The sequence below is a fragment of the Photinus pyralis genome, unplaced genomic scaffold (genome assembly GCF_008802855.1).
Source record: "Photinus pyralis isolate 1611_PpyrPB1 unplaced genomic scaffold, Ppyr1.3 Ppyr1.4_LG2, whole genome shotgun sequence".
Lineage (NCBI taxonomy): Eukaryota > Metazoa > Arthropoda > Insecta > Coleoptera > Lampyridae > Photinus > Photinus pyralis.
The window spans coordinates 31398192-31420329 of NW_022170403.1; the positions used below are offsets into that span (position 1 = coordinate 31398192).

Here is a 22138-nt window from a genome sequence, read left to right on the forward strand (position 1 = left end):
TAGGTACTTGATTCCTAATTCAGGTCTTTTCGTTTCATATTTACCACACTACTAGTGTTTACGAGGTGTTTTAATAACAGATGAAATATGAAATACAGTGGCAATTCATAATGCCTATATAGGATACTTTCATCCATTAAAGCTCCCGTGAATGCTAAAGCGATACCTATGTCACATAAATATCATACAGGGTGACAATTTGAAAACTTACCACCCCCCATATCTTAGTAAATAAACGAGATATTTAAAAAACTCAAAATTCGTTTCGGTAATTCGGAGGGGGAATCACAATGACATAGTTGGCGACGCCCTCCCTCACACCCCTTGCGCCCCAGCCACCCCAACTTTTAAATCTTAAATAGTGACCCCCCATGTGTGATACGTCGTTGGAAAGCTCTGAAAAAATGCTTTCCAACCATACCAAATAGCATTACATTTTGGTTAGTAATTATCGTGCAAATCAAAAAATAAACTAATATGATACATTTTCTAAAGTTGGCTTTTATTTCATTAAATGTTCAAAATGGTTTCCGTTATTGGTAAGACCGTATTACTATGCGATCAAAAATGAGTTGCTGTCGAGTCGCCCTTTGAAATTTTTGTTTACATGGAAAATCGTATTTAACTTGGACTTCCAAAGCCGACTCGACAGCAACTCATTTTTGACCGCCAGTTATAATCTATTCAGTCTATTCTTAAACTTTTGTCGAACCTTTTTAAATGTTACAATATTTCGTCATTCTTGAATGATTCTCTGTCTTAATTCGTCTATGTTCGCCGGTTGCGTTTTAAATACGACAGATTTCAAATGTATCATATTAGTTTATTTTTTGATTTGCACGATAATTACTAGCCTAAATGTAATGCTATTTGGTATGGTTGGAAAGCATTTTTTCAGAGCTTTCCAACGACGTATCACACATGGGGGGGTCACTATTTAAGATTTAAAAGTTGTGGTGGCTGGGGCGCAGGGGGTTGGAGAGGGTGCGTCGCCAACTATGTCATTGTGATTCCCCCTCCGAATTACCGAAACGGATTTTGATTTTTTTAAATATCTCGTTTATTTACTAAGATATGGGGGGTGGTAAGTTTTCAAATTGTCACCCTGTATGATGATCTCAATTATGTGAACTTTCATCTCTCATCCCTCCTTATATGGACTACGTGTGCGGCCCACACTCACTGGTGCACTATAAAACGTATAAACTCGTCTCCAAAATACACATGCGAGTCGTGTTTTTGAGAAAGATTTACCGTAATTGCACATTTTTCTGTAACCTCAGTTTGATGGATGTCCACCAGCAGAAAAACCTATCCACAGGCTTCTCCCACGGTGTTAACATTGATGATCGACCAATAAATAACGGTTGCTTTAGGAATGTTGTGTGAATGCTCGGAATCAGTCTATCAAAACCTCGATCAAAACAGATGAGTGAAAATTGCAAATTGAAATTCGAAAATTGTAACAAAGACTCTTACTGTTAGCAATAGAAATTGGAGCAATCGTACCTAGAACTGTCAAAACTACTTGAACATTAAAAGTTCTTGAACGGAACGGAAGTAATTCATCATAATCAAAATCTCCAAACAACAACCTTTTAATCGAGACATTTAATTAACACAGTACGTAAATCAGTACGTAAATGACAGAACTTCAACGTTTGTCAAAATCGAAAGTACTAAAAGTAATAATCGAGGACCGAGGTAACAATTGAAAAACAAATTAAGCTGATAGGTTAATAGGTACTTAAACACAATACCTAAGTAGGTACCTGAACAGAGACGAAAAAAATGTAGGTAAATATTATGCAAATTAAAGTGATCCAAAATATAAACAAGTGTTAATACAAAATTGAATGCAACTTCACATACGTGGATCTGCGTGAATTTACAATCTTACCGTTACCGGAAACGTGTTAGGTATCTTTACTAAAAGTAAAAAAAATAGTAGGTATAAGGTATAATAAATCATTAATAATAAATTCCGCGTGTTTGCGTATGTTTTTGAAGTGACAGCATTACAGACAAATCGCAAATGTCTATAATATGAAAAACACGGTAACGGTCGATTGTGAGAATTCAAATCAAAATATTAGAAATGAAATGTTATCAATTAAATGCGGAAATTCGTGCGAAATCTTGAAGAAGTCAACAACTCCGCCATGTTGGTGATTGGTTTCATATACAAAGCTGAGCTTGTTTTGTAAAGTTTGTTATTTTGACTCACCTGATGCAAGGGCTATGTATAATCCTATTGTAAACACTAAACTTAATTGAAATATTCCAAACGCCATATATAAGTCAACATTTGGACGCGAAGCACTAAAAACACACCGCAAACCTCTTTTGCCGCGTTCGCTACATCACTGAAAAGTGAACACTTTTCTATTCGCGTACGAGTAGTTGTGTTTTGTGTACATGCTGTAGTGGCCACCATTCACCTTTTGGCATCGCATATAAGGACATGCGCACTCTCTATTTACATTTTCAACAAAAATCTATATAGCAAATTTGAACGTTAACTTCTATCCGTTAACGTTCAATGAACACGTAATTATATTCCCTAAATTCAAATTAAATAATTTGTTTATGTTTTTCATTTATTTTATAATGATTTGAAACGACAAGTTGCGCTATCTGGGGAACACCACTGTTATTAAAAGTTGCAAATATACTATTTCAAATAAACCTCCCGCCATGAAAGATTGCCCGTCACACTGAACACCTGATCCCGGTCTACAATCTACGTTTTTCTTAAAAGAAAATACGAACGGCTTCCCGGATAGTACCGTGCACATTGACTCTCTAGGTACTGCGCATACGCAAGCGCGCTTAAATTTGAATTTCATTTAACGCACTCGAAATTAATAAAGCCTTCGGTCATCACTGTGAATTCCAGTTACATTATAGCCCCAACTTGAAAGCAACCGTCACGATCCTTTACAGCTAAATATGTAATAAACAACAAGAATTGTAACGTTATTAGGTATTTATTATAATCAAAACCCTTCTATCATCATGGTGTACGGAAAATAAATTAACATATTCTACCAGATAAGTCACTATAAACCAAGCTATAAACTTTTTTTACTACCTTCCTCGTAAATATAACAACATCCGCATCGTAGACTTTTGGAGTATAAGGTAGATTTTTATTACCGTCCAATGCCAATAATCGGTAGCAGATGTAAAAATTCTTTACCTTCACAACCTGTTGGAACGATCCGGATCAATTTATCTTGTAATACTAGTTCAAACTCAACGCTGCAACGTACATTTATTTTATTTCAGTAGGTGTTTCTTAAATGGAGGAAATTCACAAACATGGAAAACCTGCTCGGAATTGTGAGTTTGTATCTCAATCTCCTTTCGGGTTTTCTCCCATTCTTTCAAGTATACTATTGACCCTGCAATTAAAAATGCATTGCTGTCAAGGCACTTGTTTTGTTTACATCGGAAATCGTACTTAAATTGAACTTCCAAAGGCGACTCGACAGCACCTCATTTTTGATCGCCCGATATTTCTGTACTTGCAAATTCAAACCACTTTAGCTGTTGAATAATGTCGCAACGATAATATAAATTTTATTCGCATATTTACACTTAAAGTAAGTCCGTAAAAATGATAAATAGTTGACTTCATTTCTTTCTAGTCTAGAGGCACCATTAGCCTCCTCCCATTCTATGCTTTGATGTTGAAGTATTCTTGCTACTTAGGTGCATATCCCATATTGTCTTTATGCTTCCCCTTTTCTTCCTATTTTGAATTCCAGTGTTCCATATGTACGGTTTCGCAAGCTGACTGTTTTCCATTCCTCCAAGGCGTCCAAATAAGCGTTTTAATTTTTGTCTATCAAATGTCTCTATCAGAGCATCCACTTCTTTTTTTATAATCTTACTAGGAATTCCACCAACCCCCCGTACCCTTCGCAAGTACTTCATTTCAGTAGCTTGTAGTCTGGTTTTTTGTGATTCGTTCAGCACCCAACTCTCTCTCTACTATAGGTCAATAATTGGTCTGTAAAGTTATTGCTGTAAGTAGATTTCATTAACTATTTCTAATTAACTGTTACAGTACTTACGGAAACAGTTTCCTATCGCCTTTGGCATATTCTAGGCATTCCTCGAGAAATTCATAGCCATGTACTTGAAATGTAGATAACCAAATTCATCTTCATAATAATAATAATAATAATAATAATATTTATTGGTGGGGTTTATACAGAAAATATTTCCACACGTCACAGTATAGGGAAGCACAATTGCCACTTTATTATTCGGAGCCATCAAACTTGTAGTTCAAGTACTCATCGATGCTATAGAATGCTTTGGCACCAAGGAACACTCTGGTTGTTTTTCTGAATTGTTGTTCTTCCAGATCCCTGATGTAGTCAGGAAGAGTATTGTAACATTTCTTCATGAAATAGTTAATGTCTCGTCCTTTTACCGTCCGATAGTAGTCTTCGACAAGGTTGTTTTTAGTCCGCACATTGTAATGACATTTATCACTGTTTTTACGAAGGGTTGGAAGGGCCTTCTTTGCGTGTGTTAGACAGGTAAATATATATATACATGGGAGTGTAAGGATGTTAAGTTTGGTGAAGGATGTTCTGCAACAATCTCTATATTTGCGGTTGTCAATGATAACATGGCATTAACATATACCTACAATTATTTTAACGTTTACAGTGTGTTTTCAAAAACCACAAAACAAAAATGATCATTTTCTCATATTGCGATTGATTATATTTTACTTTTCAGTTCTTGACGAACGAGGAGTGCCGGGGAAGTGTGCAGTGTTTCATCATTATACTTTGGTTGATATGGTTCTTCCCAGGACAGACTGAATTATTGAGGCTAAAGGGTAAGTGTCCATTCCTTTTTATTGCCAGTGTTTATTGCTCAATTTCTTTAAGAAAACGGTCAAACAAACAAACGCTTGACTACTGTCCTAGTGAAAATGTTCAATTGTTTTAAACTATACATATTTTAATATCATTTCTAACGTAAATCTTCTCTTTGTTACAGATTGCAGAAAGGCACTCTCATAAGGTAGGATTATTCCTTTTGTGCATGGTGTATTGCATGTCATTTTTTGTACGAGGGGCAAAAGTGAATAGTGAATATCAACCAGAAGGAAGACCAATAATTGTTCTGAGCATGAGTTTCGTGTGTATAGCTATGAAAATTGAAACAGTTTTCCCTGTCTATCATCCTATAGTGACGTACGATTGACTGCAATGATTCTTAGGATAGACTTTTTCCCAGCGTCCATCTATTTCCTTCATATTGGCGAGTGTGACTGTGAATTCACAGCCATAACAAATAGCCAAATTGATCGTTTACCCACAATAACCAATCAGACACAATCTAATTTGAAACTTTCTTAGATAAGTTGACTGATGTTTTGTAGATTTATTACGACCTTGTGAGATGTAATAAAGAAGGGATTGCAGTATTAGCCTTCTCAAAACTTTATGTTGAGGCACAGGGTCCTTTCCTTCTTGTACCTTCCAAAAAAATCATCATCTTTAAAGTGATCACTGCAAACGACGTGACTATACTATGATTCAGCGGTTTTTTCTACTTTTCCAGACTTTATTTCGACACGGCTCCTTCTCTTCTCGGGGAAAATTTGCAATGTAACATTGGTATTTTTCAAATTATTGTTGCAGCAGAAAACACAAAGTTAGGTATTTTTGAAAATAATGCAGATCACTGACTACCAGTCTCAAATTAACACATCAAACGTCATCGAATCTAGTAGCACTCATATATTACTATAGCGCGCCACCGACCCATTTGTCGGGATGACGTCACACGCGACCGTTATTTACATTCGACACCTTGCCATTTAATAACGAAACGGCATAGCGACTTGCGGTTTTCACCGTTACTCTTAGATATTTTTAATCTATTTTTAGACGAAAACATGAAATTTGGGTATACTGCCCCTTTAATGTGTTTATTTTTTGGGTAGTGGTGCTACAAGACTGTAAACACTTATTCAAGGAATCATAAATTTAATAATACAAAATTATAATGTACCTACACCATAATGTTTAAAAGCTTTTGGATGATCATCTACGAATTTAACCCATACTTTGATTTCATTTTTTCAATTTCTTCCGCCTTCTTCTCAATATCTGTCTTTTTAAACGCTTTACTAGCTTGATAGTACAAAACCACAAGATAACGATTACACACATTAAATCCTGAAAGATGATCGCAAGCATTTTTTGCATCAAATATATCTTCATATACAACAAATGCCGTTCCCCGTGTTTCGGGAGTGTTGCCCACCCGTATTTGACGAATCGCGCCGTATTTGCCGAATATATCGTACATCTCTTCTCCCGTTATTTTGTAAGGTAAGTTGCGAATGTATAAGATACGGTTGATTTCGGGTGGCAAACGAACCTGGAAGAATCAATTACACTTGAATGCTAAATGATGGTACTTACGTTAGCCTTTCTTTGCATTGCCAACGCCATCGTGCTTTATTTATTAGGAATATGCCTCAGTAACGTATTTATTAATTTCGTTCACGTAAAATCATATGTCTATGCGTAACTCGTGTATTTTATTTCTAACCTATTTATTATTATTTCTCTTGTCAAAGATGGTCGGAAGGGAATAGTTCAAAGAACTCAAAATATGGCAATTAGTTTTATTGTACTCCAATAGTAGTTCAAGTGATTTCAGAAATAATTTGTAGGTTAACATATTTATGACATGCTAAATAACGTTTTCTTGTTAAATGTAAATAATTCAAACAGAAGCGATGTCTGCTTTTAATAGCATTTTATTTATAAACATAAGTAGAGTTTGTAGAATTTGTTTAACGGAGAGTGCTAGTATGAGATCTATCTTCAGTACTCTTGAAGAAAATGAAGCCCTGGAAGAGAGCGGTTGTAATTTCTGGGATATTTTAAAAAAAATCACGAGTGTACCTGTAATATAGCGTTTCAATCTTTTCGCATAGAAGCGTTAACCATTATGTTGTAGATATCAGTATCGGAAGGCTTTCCCACGCTGCTTTGTTCAAATTGTGTTCTGCTTATTCTTGGCGCCTATAAGTTCCAAATACAATTCCAGCATTCCAATTCCATATTACAACAATATCTGACAGCCTGCCATGTAAAACAAGAAGTTCACACTGACTCTGTATTTGATTATGTACCAAATACTGCTGAACTGACTTACGAGACAAATGTAACCGAAAACTATATCGACGCCATTACAAAAACCCAAAATGAGCAGTACGGTAAAAGACAAACGAGTAAACAACAAATTCATAAACGCACAAACTCAAGAGTGTGCAAAAAACGTGGACGTAAACCAAAGACTGAATTTGGAGAGGGCGAGGACGAAAAGAGCTCAAGTGATCATTCTCTGCATCCGTGCCCCATATGCACCAAAGAATTTAGCGCATTAGACTTGAGACAGCACGCACACACTCACAAAGCTTTAAGAAAGTATCTTAATATTCCTGCAAAGTATAGAATTTTGCCCACAGTCCAATTTTACAGAAAATTTAACCCGAATAACGTCACAGTAGGGCTCCACAGTCTTAAAGACAAAGTACATAAATGTGTTGCATGCCAGTTCCAATGTAACGCTAGTCAACTTCGTATACACCTACAATTGCATCGAAATCAAACTGAATTTAAATGTGACCAGTGCCAACGTGTGTTTAAGAAACTAAATCACCTAAACACTCACAGGGTGAAACATTTAAAAGAGTGCCCGTTTAAATGTGAACAGTGCGGTAAGGGATTTGTGATTCAAAAGAACTACGAGTGCCATATGCTGACTCACAACACAAATCAGGAATTGCCACACGAGTGCAGCTTCTGTCTAAAACGTTTTTCTAACCCTGAACATCTGAATCGTCACAAAATAATGCACACGGAGAATGTTACCTATTCCGTTAAATATAAGGTTTGTAAATGTAACCATTGTCTTAAGTCATTTCGAGATCGTGCAAGTTTACAAGAGCACATGTGTGTCCCTGTCGAACAAAGTGCAAATATTCGATACCCGTGCAAGGTAAGTGCGACTATAAGGTGTGCTTACATTAAAATGGTACTTTTCAGGTATGCAGTAAAGTGTTCAAGCATTCAAGTGGATTATATAATCACAATAGAAATATTCACAAATTAAAAGGTGCCAAAGTACTGTGCTCGGTTTGCGGGAATTACGTTTCTAACATTTACAATCACATGATGCGACATAATGGAGAGAAGCCTTTCCAATGCAATCAGTGCAATAAAAGGTTCGTGGGTAAACCACAACTTCGTCAACATCTGCTTGTGCATTCAGGATTAAAACCTTTTGTGTGCAGCGTGTGCGCAAAAGCGTTTAATAACTTATACAATTTACAGGTGCACGAGAGAATTCATAAAGGTGATCGATGTCATATATGCAATATTTGTAGTAAGGGATTTTTAGAAAAGTCCTACCTTAAAAAGCACATGAATGTACATACCAAAATTTAAATTGCGCTTTAGATGTAACATAATTGTATAATGAATAATGATTTATTAATTCAGTGAACGTATTGCTTTTTAAATTAAATGAACAAGTCATAGCTGTCCAACATCCACTTATATACCTACCAATTCAGTTCATTTTAGAAATGGCTACCTCAAAAAACCATGGCTTATAAAATTTTTTCAAATGGCGATCACATGGTGGGTGATTTCAAATGGATTGACCCTAAAACAATAACTGCAAACCCAAATATTTCAATTTCTAAAAATGATATCAAGGTGCTATTTTGAAGTCGAAATTTAATGCAGGAATCTGTAATTTTAATCACAATCTCAATTCCAGTGCGAGTTACAGATAAAAAGAAACATGATTGGTACCTATTATATCTACTGCAAGTACCTATATAAACTGTCTCTTCAATGCGCGTCATAACTTGCTGGTCAATTAGTTTTTTGTGTTAACATCAAATTGAATAATAATAATCATGTACGTAGTCACTGCTCCCACAATCTAGAATAGGTATGTCATCAGTTTGGCGTATAGAATGCAAGTAACATATACCGAGTGAATTAAAGTATAATCGAGAGTAAAGAACCCAGCAGCAGTGAAATGTAAATTCTGGTGCAAAATTTGCAACGACATAAAGTTGACCTGCAATATTATTATAAGTAAGGGAAGATTTAGAAAATGATTTTACCTCCTCTTTTATGGCGTCGTCAGGATCCCACAATGTATGCAGGTAGACACCTGTGTCTCTTGCCTAAGGGTATACAAAAAGTCTTAAGTTTCTAACGTTGATTTTACCTTGCTAGCAGTGTTTTCTCCAATACTACAAAGCATAAATACTTTTGAACAGTGCAAAAATAAGTATACGCCTAATAATCCATACGTGTTAACACTGCCTTGATTTGGATCTTGAATAGTCTTATACAGATTGATTAATTGTGTTGTGATCATAACAAATCTTGCACTGATCGTTACTAAAATTTGTACGCCGTATGTACGATTAATAATTTTTGCCGTCCTGTATAGATCACGGTGAAGTTTTCCGATGCAACGTATCAATTTCTTCGTCGGAATATACTGGACGTTTTCCTGTGCGAAACATTGCTTGGGAACAACTAAACAGTGATACTGTCCATAACTTGCTTGTGACAAAGAACGAATTTTTCTATTTAACCAAATGTACCTCTGGCGTAGTAATAGTAATATATCCACATACTGAAACATCATTATTGTGTTCATAAAATCTACAACATTGAAAACGTTGTACACAAATTTATTCTTTGGGGTAGCAAATGCTTGTAAAATTAACTTAGATGAAAATATGCAGCATATGAAACTAATTTGGGAATACGCAAATTTCTGAGCATTCTTGTAAGTGACATTTATTCCAATTTGCTTCATTGCCTTATCGATCGAGATAAGGCTCTCGATAGCTGGGATTAATAACTTTTGGTTTGCCACAGCCAAAATCAGTATGATACCCGTGATCATTGTACCCAAGTATATTTCAAAATGTAAAGCCAACCATCCAATATTAATGGACGAATTCGGATCGTATACTAAAACAGCAACGTACCTAAAAGCTTCCAAATGACTTTTTTAGCAGTCATAATTTTCCTACTTACACCATCAACCCGATCACCATGCCAAATCGTATACCAATAAAAGATCCACAATGTGGAATGTAACGACGTGTAGAGTTATCAAATCGAAATGGAGCTAAGCCTAAAATTTTGGAAACAACAAAAACTGGAGAAATTACATCGTACAGATCTTTGATTTTTGGTAAGCAAAGCCTTTTACATGTTACGTCTTTCATTTTTAAACCAGATGTGAGTAGAATACATACGATAAATATTTTATTATTATGAGCAGTACTTTAAATATTTAATGAACAGATACATCGCTAATTACAATCTAATTCTTTCCCGGTGGCATTTGGGATAATTGACGTAGTTGTTTTAAAACCGTTTCCAATAATTTCTTTTTATCGCGTTCGCTTTTTTTAAGCACAGTAAACATGGTCTTCTTATCTGCTTCCCTCAATCTAAATACAATTAGTATATTAGTCGTTTAAAATTCAAATTAATGCTTACTTTTCAAGAATAATAATTGCGATCTCAGGATTAACTTGTTTATATTTGTTTGTGTCTTGGCCATAATCATGAAAATAAGCCGGCCACTCCCACGATATGAAAAGATCTAGAACTTCTCGTAATTTGGTGAAGTACGCCAGAAGGACATCTTCCTGCAGGCCTTTTACTGGTTCCGAAGCAGCAAATTCTGCAACAGATTGGACGAATGTCTACAGAGACGCTCGCAATACTTACGCTCGCATTGTAATAAGTCCAAATTGATTTGGTTTAGCGCTCCCATTGAAATTTGTTTAACTTCTTCGTTTAGCAATAGTTCGAGCATTGAATTTGCTATATAGTCACATGCCGATTTACATGCAACTTGTGCTACTTCCGGCTACAAAAATGGAAGTGTGTATATTTATATTTGATTTAAATAATTACATTACATTTAAAATTCATAGGAATACAGGAATTCATACGTTACATTTCAGTAGTTCTAGTAGATTAATAAGTACTTTACTAATTTTACGAATAGTAAATAATAGTAATAGTAGTTTACTAATATTATAATAAAATAAGATGTAAGACCATACAGTACATGGACTGCTATTAGCCCTATGCTTTCAATACAAAATGGGTGGTCACGGATAGAGGGCACTGTAGTCTTGGGTATGTGAATCTCAAGGTAAACTAAAATTCTGTAAAGAGCAGCTTCTTTCACTGACAAACCAAAACAACGCCGAAATGCGCATTATGTAAGTACAATTATTGTTCGATTATATAAAAATTCGTACTAACCAAATCATCATTTCGGTAATCATTACTATTCACTTTCGTGTATTCCACCCCACGCGCTTCATTTTTCAATCTAATTCTGATTGCATCAGTCACTGCACGAGGACTGCCGAAGACAGTGGAGCAACACACGCGCTAGTTAATGTCGTATAATTTGCGGAACCGCAACTTAATTCGTCGACCAAGGAAGTGCGCTGATAGCGACGTCGATCCAAAGTCAAAGCGTCATCTTCATGATTTATGACGACTTTTAATATTCGACAGTTTTGTGGATCGGCCTGTCTTACCACGGGCCCAAAAACCAACATCACCTGCGCCCAATTGTACAAACTTTTAACGTCCCTTGGGGAACCCATTGAGGATAGAAAATTAACAATCAAATTTGATGATGGGAATGAATGTAATGTCAACGTAAAAAAAATCCACGTAACGATTGAACTTTACTGAAAATCCCTACGTCCCTTCTCGCAATCCTGGCCTTCAAGAACAGTGGCACGTTGTGGAGTGCACCTTTCACAAAACAAGTGGTGCTTTTCAAATGACCCAGGAAAACGGTACGCGTTCTTGATAGAGGAAGTTGAACGCTAACTGACGTGGCTCATCAATTCATTACTGAGTGAATTTGCGGATGTCTTTTTAGAACGACCCAAGGCTATCCCATATGCTAAGCACGCTATTACAGTAACCGAGGAGAAGTCAATTGCTGTATCACCCTACACAATGTCACCTGGGAAAAAGAAAATTTTAAAAGGAGAGCTTGAACGCATGCTCGCAGCAGAGATCAGCAAGCCATGCAAATCTCCTTTTGGTGTAGCCATGGTTTTGGTTCCTATCGCGTGTATTCATTACAGTGACTTTATAAGGACAGTGGCGACAACTTATCATAATCCGCCATATTGGAGCTAAAAAATTGATTGTAAGATCAATATACCTTGTCATGTCAAATTGTGAGCGTAGAATAATAAATGTCAGTTTCATTTAAGTAAAGATTCTTGTTCAAAACGAACGGCGCAGAAATGATCGTTTAAAGCTTTGCAGAACAACCTATGGGAAAACAAATGCCTCCCAAATTCAAAAAGGTATGGGTATATGGAAAACGGTATAATAAGTATGACATATGGTGCAATATCCAAAATGTACATATAAATAATCATTAAATTGTGTTTGACATTTCAGTGTCTTCTGTCACTTCTTGTCCCCTGTCGCGTGTTGCTCCTTCCAGACTTAAAAGTATTTCTTTAGTCTCTTAAATGGAAGACAAAACACGTTGATCTAGTCCACGGAGTACAAGAGATCAATATTCCATGTGCTCCAGCAAACATGAAACCAATTCAAGCGTATTTACGATCACAATTGAATTTGCTGCTAAATTTCGGATAAGCTGCTTCTCTAACCAGTTTTCTATCTAAACTCATTAGGTATTTAGGGCTTCTGAAAAAAATTTTACATCAATTACCAGTCGTAAGGTTAGGCACAGTTTTACATCTAAAAACACTAAGCGGATTACATACCTTATAATATCGTAATAAATCCAAACTATATGCGTCTTTAAAAATCGAGTTTATATAAAACTGGAGACGGAAAACGTAAAATAAAGCAAATACAAGAAGCAAAGTGTAAACTAGTAACATGAAGCCGTGACAATTACAGGTGACACTGTCAAAACAGTATAATTAATAATTATAGCACGGAGTGTACCGCGTCGTTTTGAAGGTTTTCTATTGGCCAGTTTGGAATTTAGCTCCAATATGGCGACCGGAACCAACGACCAATCAAAAACGAGATACCCTGTTGTCGCCACTGTCTCTATAAAGTCACTGTAGTATTCATTACCGAAACATTAACGCCGTTATAATCCCCGATCGTTATCCGTTACCGCGCATCGACGAGCTGTTGCAAGCCGCCAAAAAGACGAAACATATGACTACGCTAGACTTATCGTCCGATTATTGGCATGTACCGGTGAAGGAGATCGCGAGTAGACTCCTTTCACATCACCTTTCGGAAGTTTTCATTTCATGCTCACTCCATCCTACCACCCTGAAGCAAACTCCGTCTAGCGAAATAATCAGGACATTAAATATATCAACTTGCAATACTCATGACGGAATCACACACTGCATGGAAAGATCCCCTCCCGAGCATCCTGTTCGCCATGAATTCAACAGATTTTAACGTCTATGAGTAGGATGTCGCCTCGGACTGTAAGACGATTGCTCCATCCTAAGGGGGAGAATGTAACGAATGATGTTCTGTTGTGATACATAATTTATCATGTCAAATAATTCAATGTGTTGAAACTTGATGATTAAAATCGACCTTTTAAGTTAAATTTAAAAGTGAAAAGGATTCTGACTGGGTATTACAACAGACTATGTATAATTGCTACTTGATGTTACATAGGCAAAGGTAGTTAAAAATTAGCGCAGGATAGGAAAGGGTGGAGGACTGCGTCTAACCAATCCTAGGATTCTGGAATTGGTGAGAAGAAGTTACCATATACGTATACTGTTATCCTTGCGTAATACTTACAGGTAAATTGGTAAAGCTTCTAAACGTTGTTTGTAAAAAGGCAATTAGATCTGTTACAAAACTGGATGCGTGACCTTGAGGTTCTACTAATAACCAATCGTACGCTTCCAATTCTAAAAACTCCTTCAACTTCTGCTGCAGCTTTTCGCATATCTGACGTACGGCGTCCTCCCTTGCTACACGAAATAGTGCAGGCTGTCCTTGTACAACTCCCGTCTTTACACCATGAGATGTCTCACTGTAATAATATATACCAGACATCAAATTCTCTTAAGAACATCAAAACAATTCCTACCCTGTTATATTAGAAATGAATTGATCTAAATACACAGTGGCTTCCTCAAGATAACTTGTATCCACAATAATTTGAATAATTTCCTGTAAATTTACGTGTGGACAACGAAAAGTTGATGAAAGACAACCACTAAAACTCCTCGTTAACAATAAATTCATAGATTTACGAATCATTTCATCTACTTCTACCTGACTACAAACACACAGTTAGCAAAAGAAACAGTTTATAACACAAACCTTAAATTTAAGTCTTCTGAAAATTTGAGACACGCATAAATGAACTCCTTTACCTGCTGATACACTTTAGGAACCATCGATGAAAATGCAAAGCTGTAAGGGAACGCAATGTCATCTGCCACATCAATGTCTAAAGGAAAAGATGACAGTATTATGTCGTATTCTTCTTGTGTATCAATTTCAATCGGTCGAAAACGTTCAGATGAGAGTATTTCTCGAAATATCTGCACCCAACGTTGCATTAAAACCTCCGTATAATGATCACGCAATTCGCGAACCAACTCCCACAGTGGTTTCACTGTGTATCCGTAGTTTCTTAAGGTTGTACAAAAGAGCATTATTAAATCCTTAATTCGCAATATTAGGGTTGCGTCGGTGCAGTAGGCCTGAATATAGCAATACAATGTCAATACAGGAACAGACTAATACTAACAGAATGTGTTTGAAGGGCAGTCGTGATCTTTGTCAACGCCATTGTCCACATTTCATCTAAAAACGCTCTGGTAATTAGCCCACTTGCTGTATTAAGCACATGATCCTCCAAGATAAAAAACCCTAACACAGCGTGAATATACAGTCGATAACTCTCCAAAGATTCATGCTACAAATGTGAATTGAAACATGAATAAAAATCACGCTAACAAACCATATTAGTTGGTGGCTGTAACACCAAACGCGCCTGCTTCGTTCGTTCAGCTCTATAGTAGGATTCAAATGTTGATCTCGATCCTAGAACTGTTGAAATATGTAAACAGCGGTAGATTGGCGAAAAGTCTATCATTTCTTGAGCGCTGAGCTCATCTTCGGGAAACTGATGTTCAGATCCTACAAACTTCAGAAATTGTCGTGAACTGTTTTACGTTGCGTAACCTACCGGGAGGCTTTGGAGCAATCCGCTTCTTTTTCCTGCCTACCAAAGTGGGATCGTTCGCCAATTGCTCATTTGTCTACAAAAAAAAAGGAAACAATTTGGAAAGTGCTCGATGCGTCAAGCTGCCTAAGCGCATTTTGTGCGACGGATCGAGGTTTTATTAGCAAACTCATTTTATGCTACAGTTTGAAATATAATCTGCATGCAAAAAATTGTGACACAAAGCTAATGCTTCCAACTCAAGCATTCTACGATGATTCCTTAGAGAGTTACACTTAAAAAACCTTTGCAGCCGACCTACTGAACAGGCAAAGTGAATATATAAACGCTACTTTTTTTTAAAAAAAGCGCTAAAAAATGAAACTGTAATAAATCATTGTAAATATTTAAATATTCCACCTTAAATTCCATGGCAACGATTATTGAGACAATAGCTGTATTCGTTTCAAGTGATTTAACTAAGTTAAATCAGTTTAAGTGATTGCACTTTGTTAAGTAATCCTATTTAATATCATTCTCGTTACGTCCATAATCATTTCATAATTTTTGTACCGCACTGGTCAACAATAATTTTCATTATTTAGTTTTTATTATTTATAATTAGAAGCCATCTGTCATCCCTTTATAATGTAAGTAATATACTGGGTTAAGTGGAAGAGCAGAGGCAGTTGGTTTCACTACTGTCATCTGAACTTCGCCCAATTAGTTATACAATAAATATAATTTTTTTTTCTGTTATAAATTTTGTTGCAAGATGTGTAACTAATAAAAGACATTATTATTATTATTATTTTTTTTTCGTTTACAATTCTAGACCGTATAGTACATGGCTATATGGTCTAAGATTGTAAACGAAAGAAATCACTGAAACTGATTTAACTCAGTTAAATCACTTGAAACAAATACAGCTAATGCAAAAACGTTTACAACTTAGCAAATTATAACTGTCAATTCTGACAGCCAGATCCGTTGGTGACGTCACATATGACTTAACGCGGGCAACATTACAAGTATATGGATTGAGCAATCCTTATTATATAGCATCCTTGGGTGCATTAGTGGTATACACAGATATAATTGCTAAGGTGACATGACATTATTGCTATAGTAACGTGCGGAATACGGACAGTTAAGCACGAATACTAGCACTAAATATAAGTTGCACTTAAACTAAACTAAGTGTGCACTTAGTAAAGTAAACTTAAGTAATATCCGAGGTAATATCTATGAATTCCACCCTAAGGGTAACCTTTATGAGATCAGAACCTACATGTCTCATAGCAACTTCTCCAATCTTGGGGGAAAATCGCCTAATATTCTCTAAAAAGTCCTTCAAATCTGACATAGACGCAGTTTCGATACTTTCACGAATCCTGAAAAAATTTTGAGTTATTGACCAGCGCAAATGTGTCAGTGCTTACTTTGGTATGCTCTCACGCAATTGTAGTGAAAATCGATAACTGGCAACATGCGGTAAATGCAAATGTTCTAACTCCTCCAAAGTTTTCAGAGCAGGATAATATCTACGGAACCAAGTTTAAAGTCGCAGAATAACATCCTTTGAAATACCTTTTCTCAGATATTTGCTTTTTTAACTTTGAGTAAGTCGTCAAGACAGGAAGACAGAGATTTAACTGGGCGACCACTACAGCTATATTACTTTGAACCTTACGAGCCTGTACCAATTCCGCACCTGACTTTGATATACTTTCAGCGGCATGTTGTAATTGATTGTCAAGTGTGCACACTTCAGTCTAAAAACACAAAGATTAAGCAGAGGAATGATTGAATAAATGGTTACATTGAGCTTTTTGGCTTGAGAACGCACTTCCAGTAACTCTCTTATTGAATCGATAAAACCTTGATAGTACACATTGCATAGCCTTTCGATGTCTTTGTCATGATACCTAATACGTTGTTCTAACTTTTCTTGGAAGAAAGCATGCTCGTCATTGTCATAAATTGCTCTACAATAACCAAAACTAGCAAGCTAGTTGCATTTGTGGAATTTACCTGAATGTGGGCCCCCAGTAGTCATCGATACCTTCGATTTCTTGTAAATATAAATCGTGTTGAGTATTTGTTGACTGGTGAAGATTGTTACTTCGGTCCATTTTAAATGGATAAGGGTCTTCCCCAATTTTTATGTTAATGTTTACCACTCTTTTGAGGTTACGTTTGTTTGATTTTCCATATTATATGCTATTTTCATTTTTCAAGTAGATTATCTTTCTTTGATCCATCACCTTACGTGTAATACTTGCAGATGTGTTTCATATTGACTCCCTTGGTACTGCGCAAACGCAAGCGCGCTTAAATTGCTTTAACGCGCTCGAAATTAATAAGCCTTCGGTCATCACTGTGAATTCCAGTTACATTATAGCCCCAACTTGAAAGCAACCGTCACGATCCTTTACAGCTAAATATGGAATAAACAACAAGAATTGTAACGTTATTAGGTATTTATTATAATCAAAAGTCAAAACCCTTCTACCATCATGGTGTACGGAAACTAAATTAACATATTCTACCAGATAAGTCATTATAAACCAAGCTATAAACTATGGTGCTCCATTTTTCCTACCTCGCGTTAACTTTTTAAGGCGCAGATAGACTATGCAAGTTATTTGCGACAATCTCACTGGAGAAACTTCCCCATGTATTTACACTGTGAGCAATAAGTGTTGCGATAAACTGTCGGGCAAGTTGGGTGAACCATTGCTGTCGCAAGTTCTCACAAAGCTGTTTACACTAGCAGCACTTTTAGCTTCCACAAATACTGGTTGATACCTAGCAGTTGTTTTCGAGAACTTATCAAACGTTATGGTACCAATAGCACATCTTTGTGTTGCTGCGGCTGTAGTTTTATGCAATAATGTGAAACAAAAGAAGTGTGAGAATGGATTTCAAGAAGAGAAAAGTATGGGCCTTTAGCCTCCTCTCATTCTATGCCTTGATCTTGAAGTATTCTTGCTACTTAAGTACATATCCCATGTTGTCTTCATGCTTCCCCTTTTCTTCCTATTTTGAATTCCGGTGTTCCATATGTGATTCACCAGCCGACTGTTTTCAATTCGACCAAGGCGTCCAAATAAGCGTTTTAATTTTTGTCTATCAAACACTGAGCACCCACTTTTTTTTTATCTTCTTACTAGGAATTCCACCAACTCCCCTTACCCTTCGCAAGTACTTGATCATTTCAGTAGCTTGTAGTCTGGTTTTTTGTGATTTGTTTAGCACGCAACTCTCTCTCTACCGTCGGTCAATATTGGTCTGTAACGTTATTGCTGTAAGTAGATTTCATTAACTATTTCTAATTAACTGTTACAGTACTTACCGAGATAGTTTTTCTTTCTATCGCCTGTGGCATATTCTAGTCTAGGAATTCCTCGCCATTTACTTGAAATGTAGATAACAACAAAAATCATCTTGATAACATGGCATTAAATATACGTATACCTACATAACCTACTTACAATAGGTAAGCAGGTAAGCTAAATTATCTTCAATTATAACGTTTGCTGGTTATATTTACCTTACCCTTGTACGCAAATTCAAATTTTAGCGCGCTTGCGTTTGCGCAGTACCGAGGGAGTCAATATGCAACACATCTGCAAATTATGTTCAATATTCCAAAAACAGATGTCGCTGCATAAACGAATTGTAACCATATATCGTTAGACATCATAGATGTCGTTTCAGAAGTTGTTTAAAAATCAAATCAATAACTTTGTTCACAGCACAGGCCATCAACCAGTAGGACTTTGTTTACAAATACGCGTTGATAAAATAATACCAAAAAAGAAAATTAGCAACAGTAATTGAATGATGGCTTTATAATTCGTAATGAATGCTTCGTTAACTTTTGAAGTTTTGTTATATTTAAATTCGTATTACTTTGGATTATTTGCAGTATGTGAAATAGGTATGAATGTTGTAAAAGCAATTAATTTATCGCTGCCAAATTTTGAGACCGATTTTGGAATTTTACTGGCCGTATGCATATTGGAATTGTTTCGAGTTATATTGGCAAGACGAGGAAATCTAACTGAGAAAGGTATAGTACTAAACACATACATTTGTTTGAACTAACTTCCTAATTTGTAGCCTGGCCGGTGATATTGGCTTTATCACTGACAATACCATCAGCAGTGGGTGTAGTTTACTTTGTTTTCTGGCAGAGTGTTGTGTTACGGTTGGAGTATATAATATGCGGGATTCAGTTTGTATTTCAAATGGCCGAAATTCTGTTTGGAATACTGTGTCTTTTACCAGTTTGCAAAAATCCAGAGTATTAGAAGTATTTATTTTCTACGTATTTGTACACTGAACAATTTTCTCTAGTCTAGTCGAGTTTTAATAAAATTAACTTTATAATTTTTAGTTTAAATGTTTGTCATCCGAAAAAAGTAAATCATGGTACGGGTACACCAATTGTATGTTACCTACCCTGTGTCTAGATGTTACCCTGTAGTACATACAGGGTGGTGACTTGCGTAACGCATCATAGGGATTTCAATGTAAAATTCATAACATGCGAATGGAATGTCTGCTATAAAACAAATCAAATTCTATGCAAAAGTATTATATTTAGAACAGCGAATTCAACATAATAAAGAAAGACCAAATTACTAAAAACGGTTTCCTAATATAACAATTTACAATAAATGTTCGAATAAGTCACCATTAAGTGCAAGACAGTAACCAAGTCGATCATAATAGTTATTTGTTTCATTAGTACAAAAAATGTCAGTTTTCGGGACGAGGAAGATAGTTGCTGGACGACGCGTCAGCGGAGTCCAGCAACCTTCCGAGTCCCGAAAACGCATTTTTTGTACGAATAAAACATAAAATTTTTTCTCCAACCCCCTTTACTTCAAATTATATTCGAATTTAGATTCAGTCAGTTTCACTACTAGTATAAGAATTTCTGCTTTCTTGTCCTCACGTGTCATGCCATTCTAGTTTTTAGGTGAACTTATAACCTATTCGTTCTTACTTCTCATCTCTCGCGACTTTGTAGGGAGCAAATCTTGAGGTAGCATGTTCTGCCGTTTCTATAGTCTCTGGCGGAGTGCAATCCATGTCGCTATCAGTTTCAGTCATTTCTATTGTATACACAATTAATATTGTTATATTTTGTATTGAAATAAAGAACTTACCATACAGTTTTTTAATTAAAATTAATTGCAATTAACTTTTTCAAATTTTGAATTCAAAACGACAGATAATAGTGCAATGGGTCTGAAGTAGATGGCGTTACGCGCGACGCCGGGTTGTATACGTATTAAAATTACGTTCACCGAATATGTAAATTACGACGTTACACATGGTTTAAATAAAAATAGCGAGCGTAAATCATTTTCAATACATGTACATACGTATAGGTAACATCATTATTTGCATTGAATATGCAAAAATATTTGATTTGTATGTATAGAAATATCTTACAACCTGCAATGTAAAACGATGTCAATGTGACATATCTCCGTGATTGTAATTTTTTAATTGGCCAACTTTCAAGGTCAATTTCTTTTTGGTACTAGGACCAAAAGTATCCACTTTTTGTACAGTTGCCATGGTGAAAGCGATTAATCCGCAAAACGTCAATTTTACGTACCGAACACTGTCACAAAATAGCGTCTTATTCAGGTGGTTGGAGAAAAAATCAATTTTTTTCACTACTAGCGTCTGATGACATGATTATTAACCTTTTTTCCACTTGTAAAGTAGGCTTTTTCGGCATTTGTTCAAAGTGGTTAATAATTTTTGATTATTAACTAGTAGTCAATAATGAGAACTGTCACGCTGTCACTTTTAGAAAACACAACCCGAAATTTCGCTCAATGAACGTTTAGACAAGTTCTCTAAAACGAATAATTGCCACCATTCGCAATTTCCAGAGAAATTACATACCTAAAATTATCACATTTTGAAAAAATTCGAACGAAATTACTCTTTGAAAAATCTCAATGACAGAACAAAATACGGCCTGTTTGACTTGTACTTCCACGTACTTGATTGACATGTTACATTAAGAAACAAAAAATTCTGTCCAACCGTTCACTTTCTTATCAATATAATATGTTAATTTAGAGGACTTCAAGTGCTAGTAGTGAAAAAAATAGTATATATACCACGGTAGAGAAGTCTATTATTGCCTTCGCACCTTACACCCCTCGGCGCAAGCGCCTCGAGATGTAATCTTGGTGCTCAGGCAATAATACTGTACTTCTCTACCTTGATATATAATGTACTATTTTCGTCGACCTCTCGATAACAGCATAAATTACACCTTAGTTACGGGTGTAGTAATCAAGCTCATTAATGGTTAGAAACCATTATACGTTAGCAACCATTAATCGTTAGCAACAACTTATACATAACAACCATTTTATTAAAGGGAAATGACATTTATATAACAATTCACTTTCGGCAACAGCTGAGAACTTCCATCCACCTAACCATTTTAATGTAGGTTTTAATGTAGTGAGATCAGCAGCCAGTATGGTCGCCAACGATCTCCGCAAAGCATAGGTATCCTGTGTAGCTTCTCGGATAAGGTATTGTTAAGGTATTCAGTTACTTTACCTTCAACATTGAGTACGTCGACCACAGGGATGAACATTTCCATATCTTTCACTGTTAATACACGTACCTACTTTAGTACAGTTGCAAAAGAAGTAATTACATTCTAATTTCACATACCTTTTCAAGGTAAAATGTCAACATGACATTTTCGGAAATACCTCCTTTCAAATTCATTGTATTCCATCAATTACCGAACGGATCGAAACCGTTCCAATAAGTTTCTTTTGATTTGAGTGGA

At 35.9% G+C, this 22138-nt stretch overlaps 6 protein-coding genes across 8 annotated transcripts in view; 2 read left to right on the plus strand and 4 right to left on the minus strand.

The window, feature by feature from the left end:
* Window positions 1-2691, minus strand: part of LOC116163700 (protogenin-like) — a 28329-nt gene extending 25638 nt beyond the window's left edge. The window contains exon 1 of one of the 2 annotated variants that reach the window (XM_031477790.1): window positions 2228-2691. In XM_031477790.1, the coding sequence (XP_031333650.1) occupies window positions 2228-2294 (67 nt within the window). In that variant the 5' untranslated portion in view covers window positions 2295-2691. The remainder of the gene's footprint in view (window positions 1-2227) is intronic. The other variant, XM_031477789.1, reaches the window with a different exon arrangement.
* A 3247-nt stretch (window positions 2692-5938) lies between these two features.
* LOC116163706 (splicing factor 3B subunit 6) lies at window positions 5939-6635 on the minus strand. Its single transcript, XM_031477798.1, has 2 exons — window positions 6465-6635; window positions 5939-6420 (listed from the first exon to the last, which is right to left on the minus strand). The coding sequence occupies exons 1-2, from the start codon at window positions 6492-6494 to the stop codon at window positions 6085-6087; spliced, it is 366 nt and encodes a 121-aa protein (XP_031333658.1). The 5' UTR covers window positions 6495-6635; the 3' UTR covers window positions 5939-6084.
* On the minus strand, window positions 6504-10352 carry LOC116163703 (putative gustatory receptor 28b). 2 transcript variants are annotated; one of them, XM_031477794.1, is made up of 7 exons: window positions 10128-10352; window positions 9386-10078; window positions 9301-9325; window positions 9194-9256; window positions 9058-9147; window positions 6954-9006; window positions 6504-6898 (listed from the first exon to the last, which is right to left on the minus strand). In XM_031477794.1, the coding sequence occupies exons 1-6, from the start codon at window positions 10319-10321 to the stop codon at window positions 8941-8943; spliced, it is 1131 nt and encodes a 376-aa protein (XP_031333654.1). In that variant the 5' UTR covers window positions 10322-10352; the 3' UTR covers window positions 6504-6898; window positions 6954-8940. The 2 variants fall into 2 exon arrangements, with proteins under 2 accessions (XP_031333654.1, XP_031333653.1); XM_031477793.1 differs by having other exon boundaries at window positions 9301-10078.
* Window positions 6692-8559, plus strand: LOC116163702 (zinc finger protein 11-like). Its single transcript, XM_031477792.1, has 3 exons — window positions 6692-6955; window positions 7009-8052; window positions 8100-8559. Exons 1-3 carry the CDS (start codon window positions 6785-6787, stop codon window positions 8499-8501), a joined length of 1617 nt encoding a protein of 538 aa, XP_031333652.1. The 5' UTR covers window positions 6692-6784; the 3' UTR covers window positions 8502-8559.
* On the minus strand, window positions 10340-17598 carry LOC116163701 (exocyst complex component 6). Its single transcript, XM_031477791.1, has 14 exons — window positions 17323-17598; window positions 17111-17276; window positions 16879-17063; window positions 16731-16832; window positions 16580-16682; window positions 15313-15385; window positions 15085-15263; window positions 14872-15039; window positions 14439-14824; window positions 14203-14394; window positions 13908-14145; window positions 10833-10974; window positions 10599-10785; window positions 10340-10549 (listed from the first exon to the last, which is right to left on the minus strand). The coding sequence occupies exons 1-14, from the start codon at window positions 17421-17423 to the stop codon at window positions 10420-10422; spliced, it is 2352 nt and encodes a 783-aa protein (XP_031333651.1). The 5' UTR covers window positions 17424-17598; the 3' UTR covers window positions 10340-10419.
* Window positions 17599-19018: 1420 nt separating this feature from the next.
* On the plus strand, window positions 19019-19688 carry LOC116164635 (transmembrane protein 216-like). The gene is made up of 2 exons (XM_031478834.1): window positions 19019-19366; window positions 19417-19688. Exons 1-2 carry the CDS (start codon window positions 19156-19158, stop codon window positions 19605-19607), a joined length of 402 nt encoding a protein of 133 aa, XP_031334694.1. The 5' UTR covers window positions 19019-19155; the 3' UTR covers window positions 19608-19688.
* The last annotated feature ends 2450 nt before the right edge of the window (window positions 19689-22138 follow it).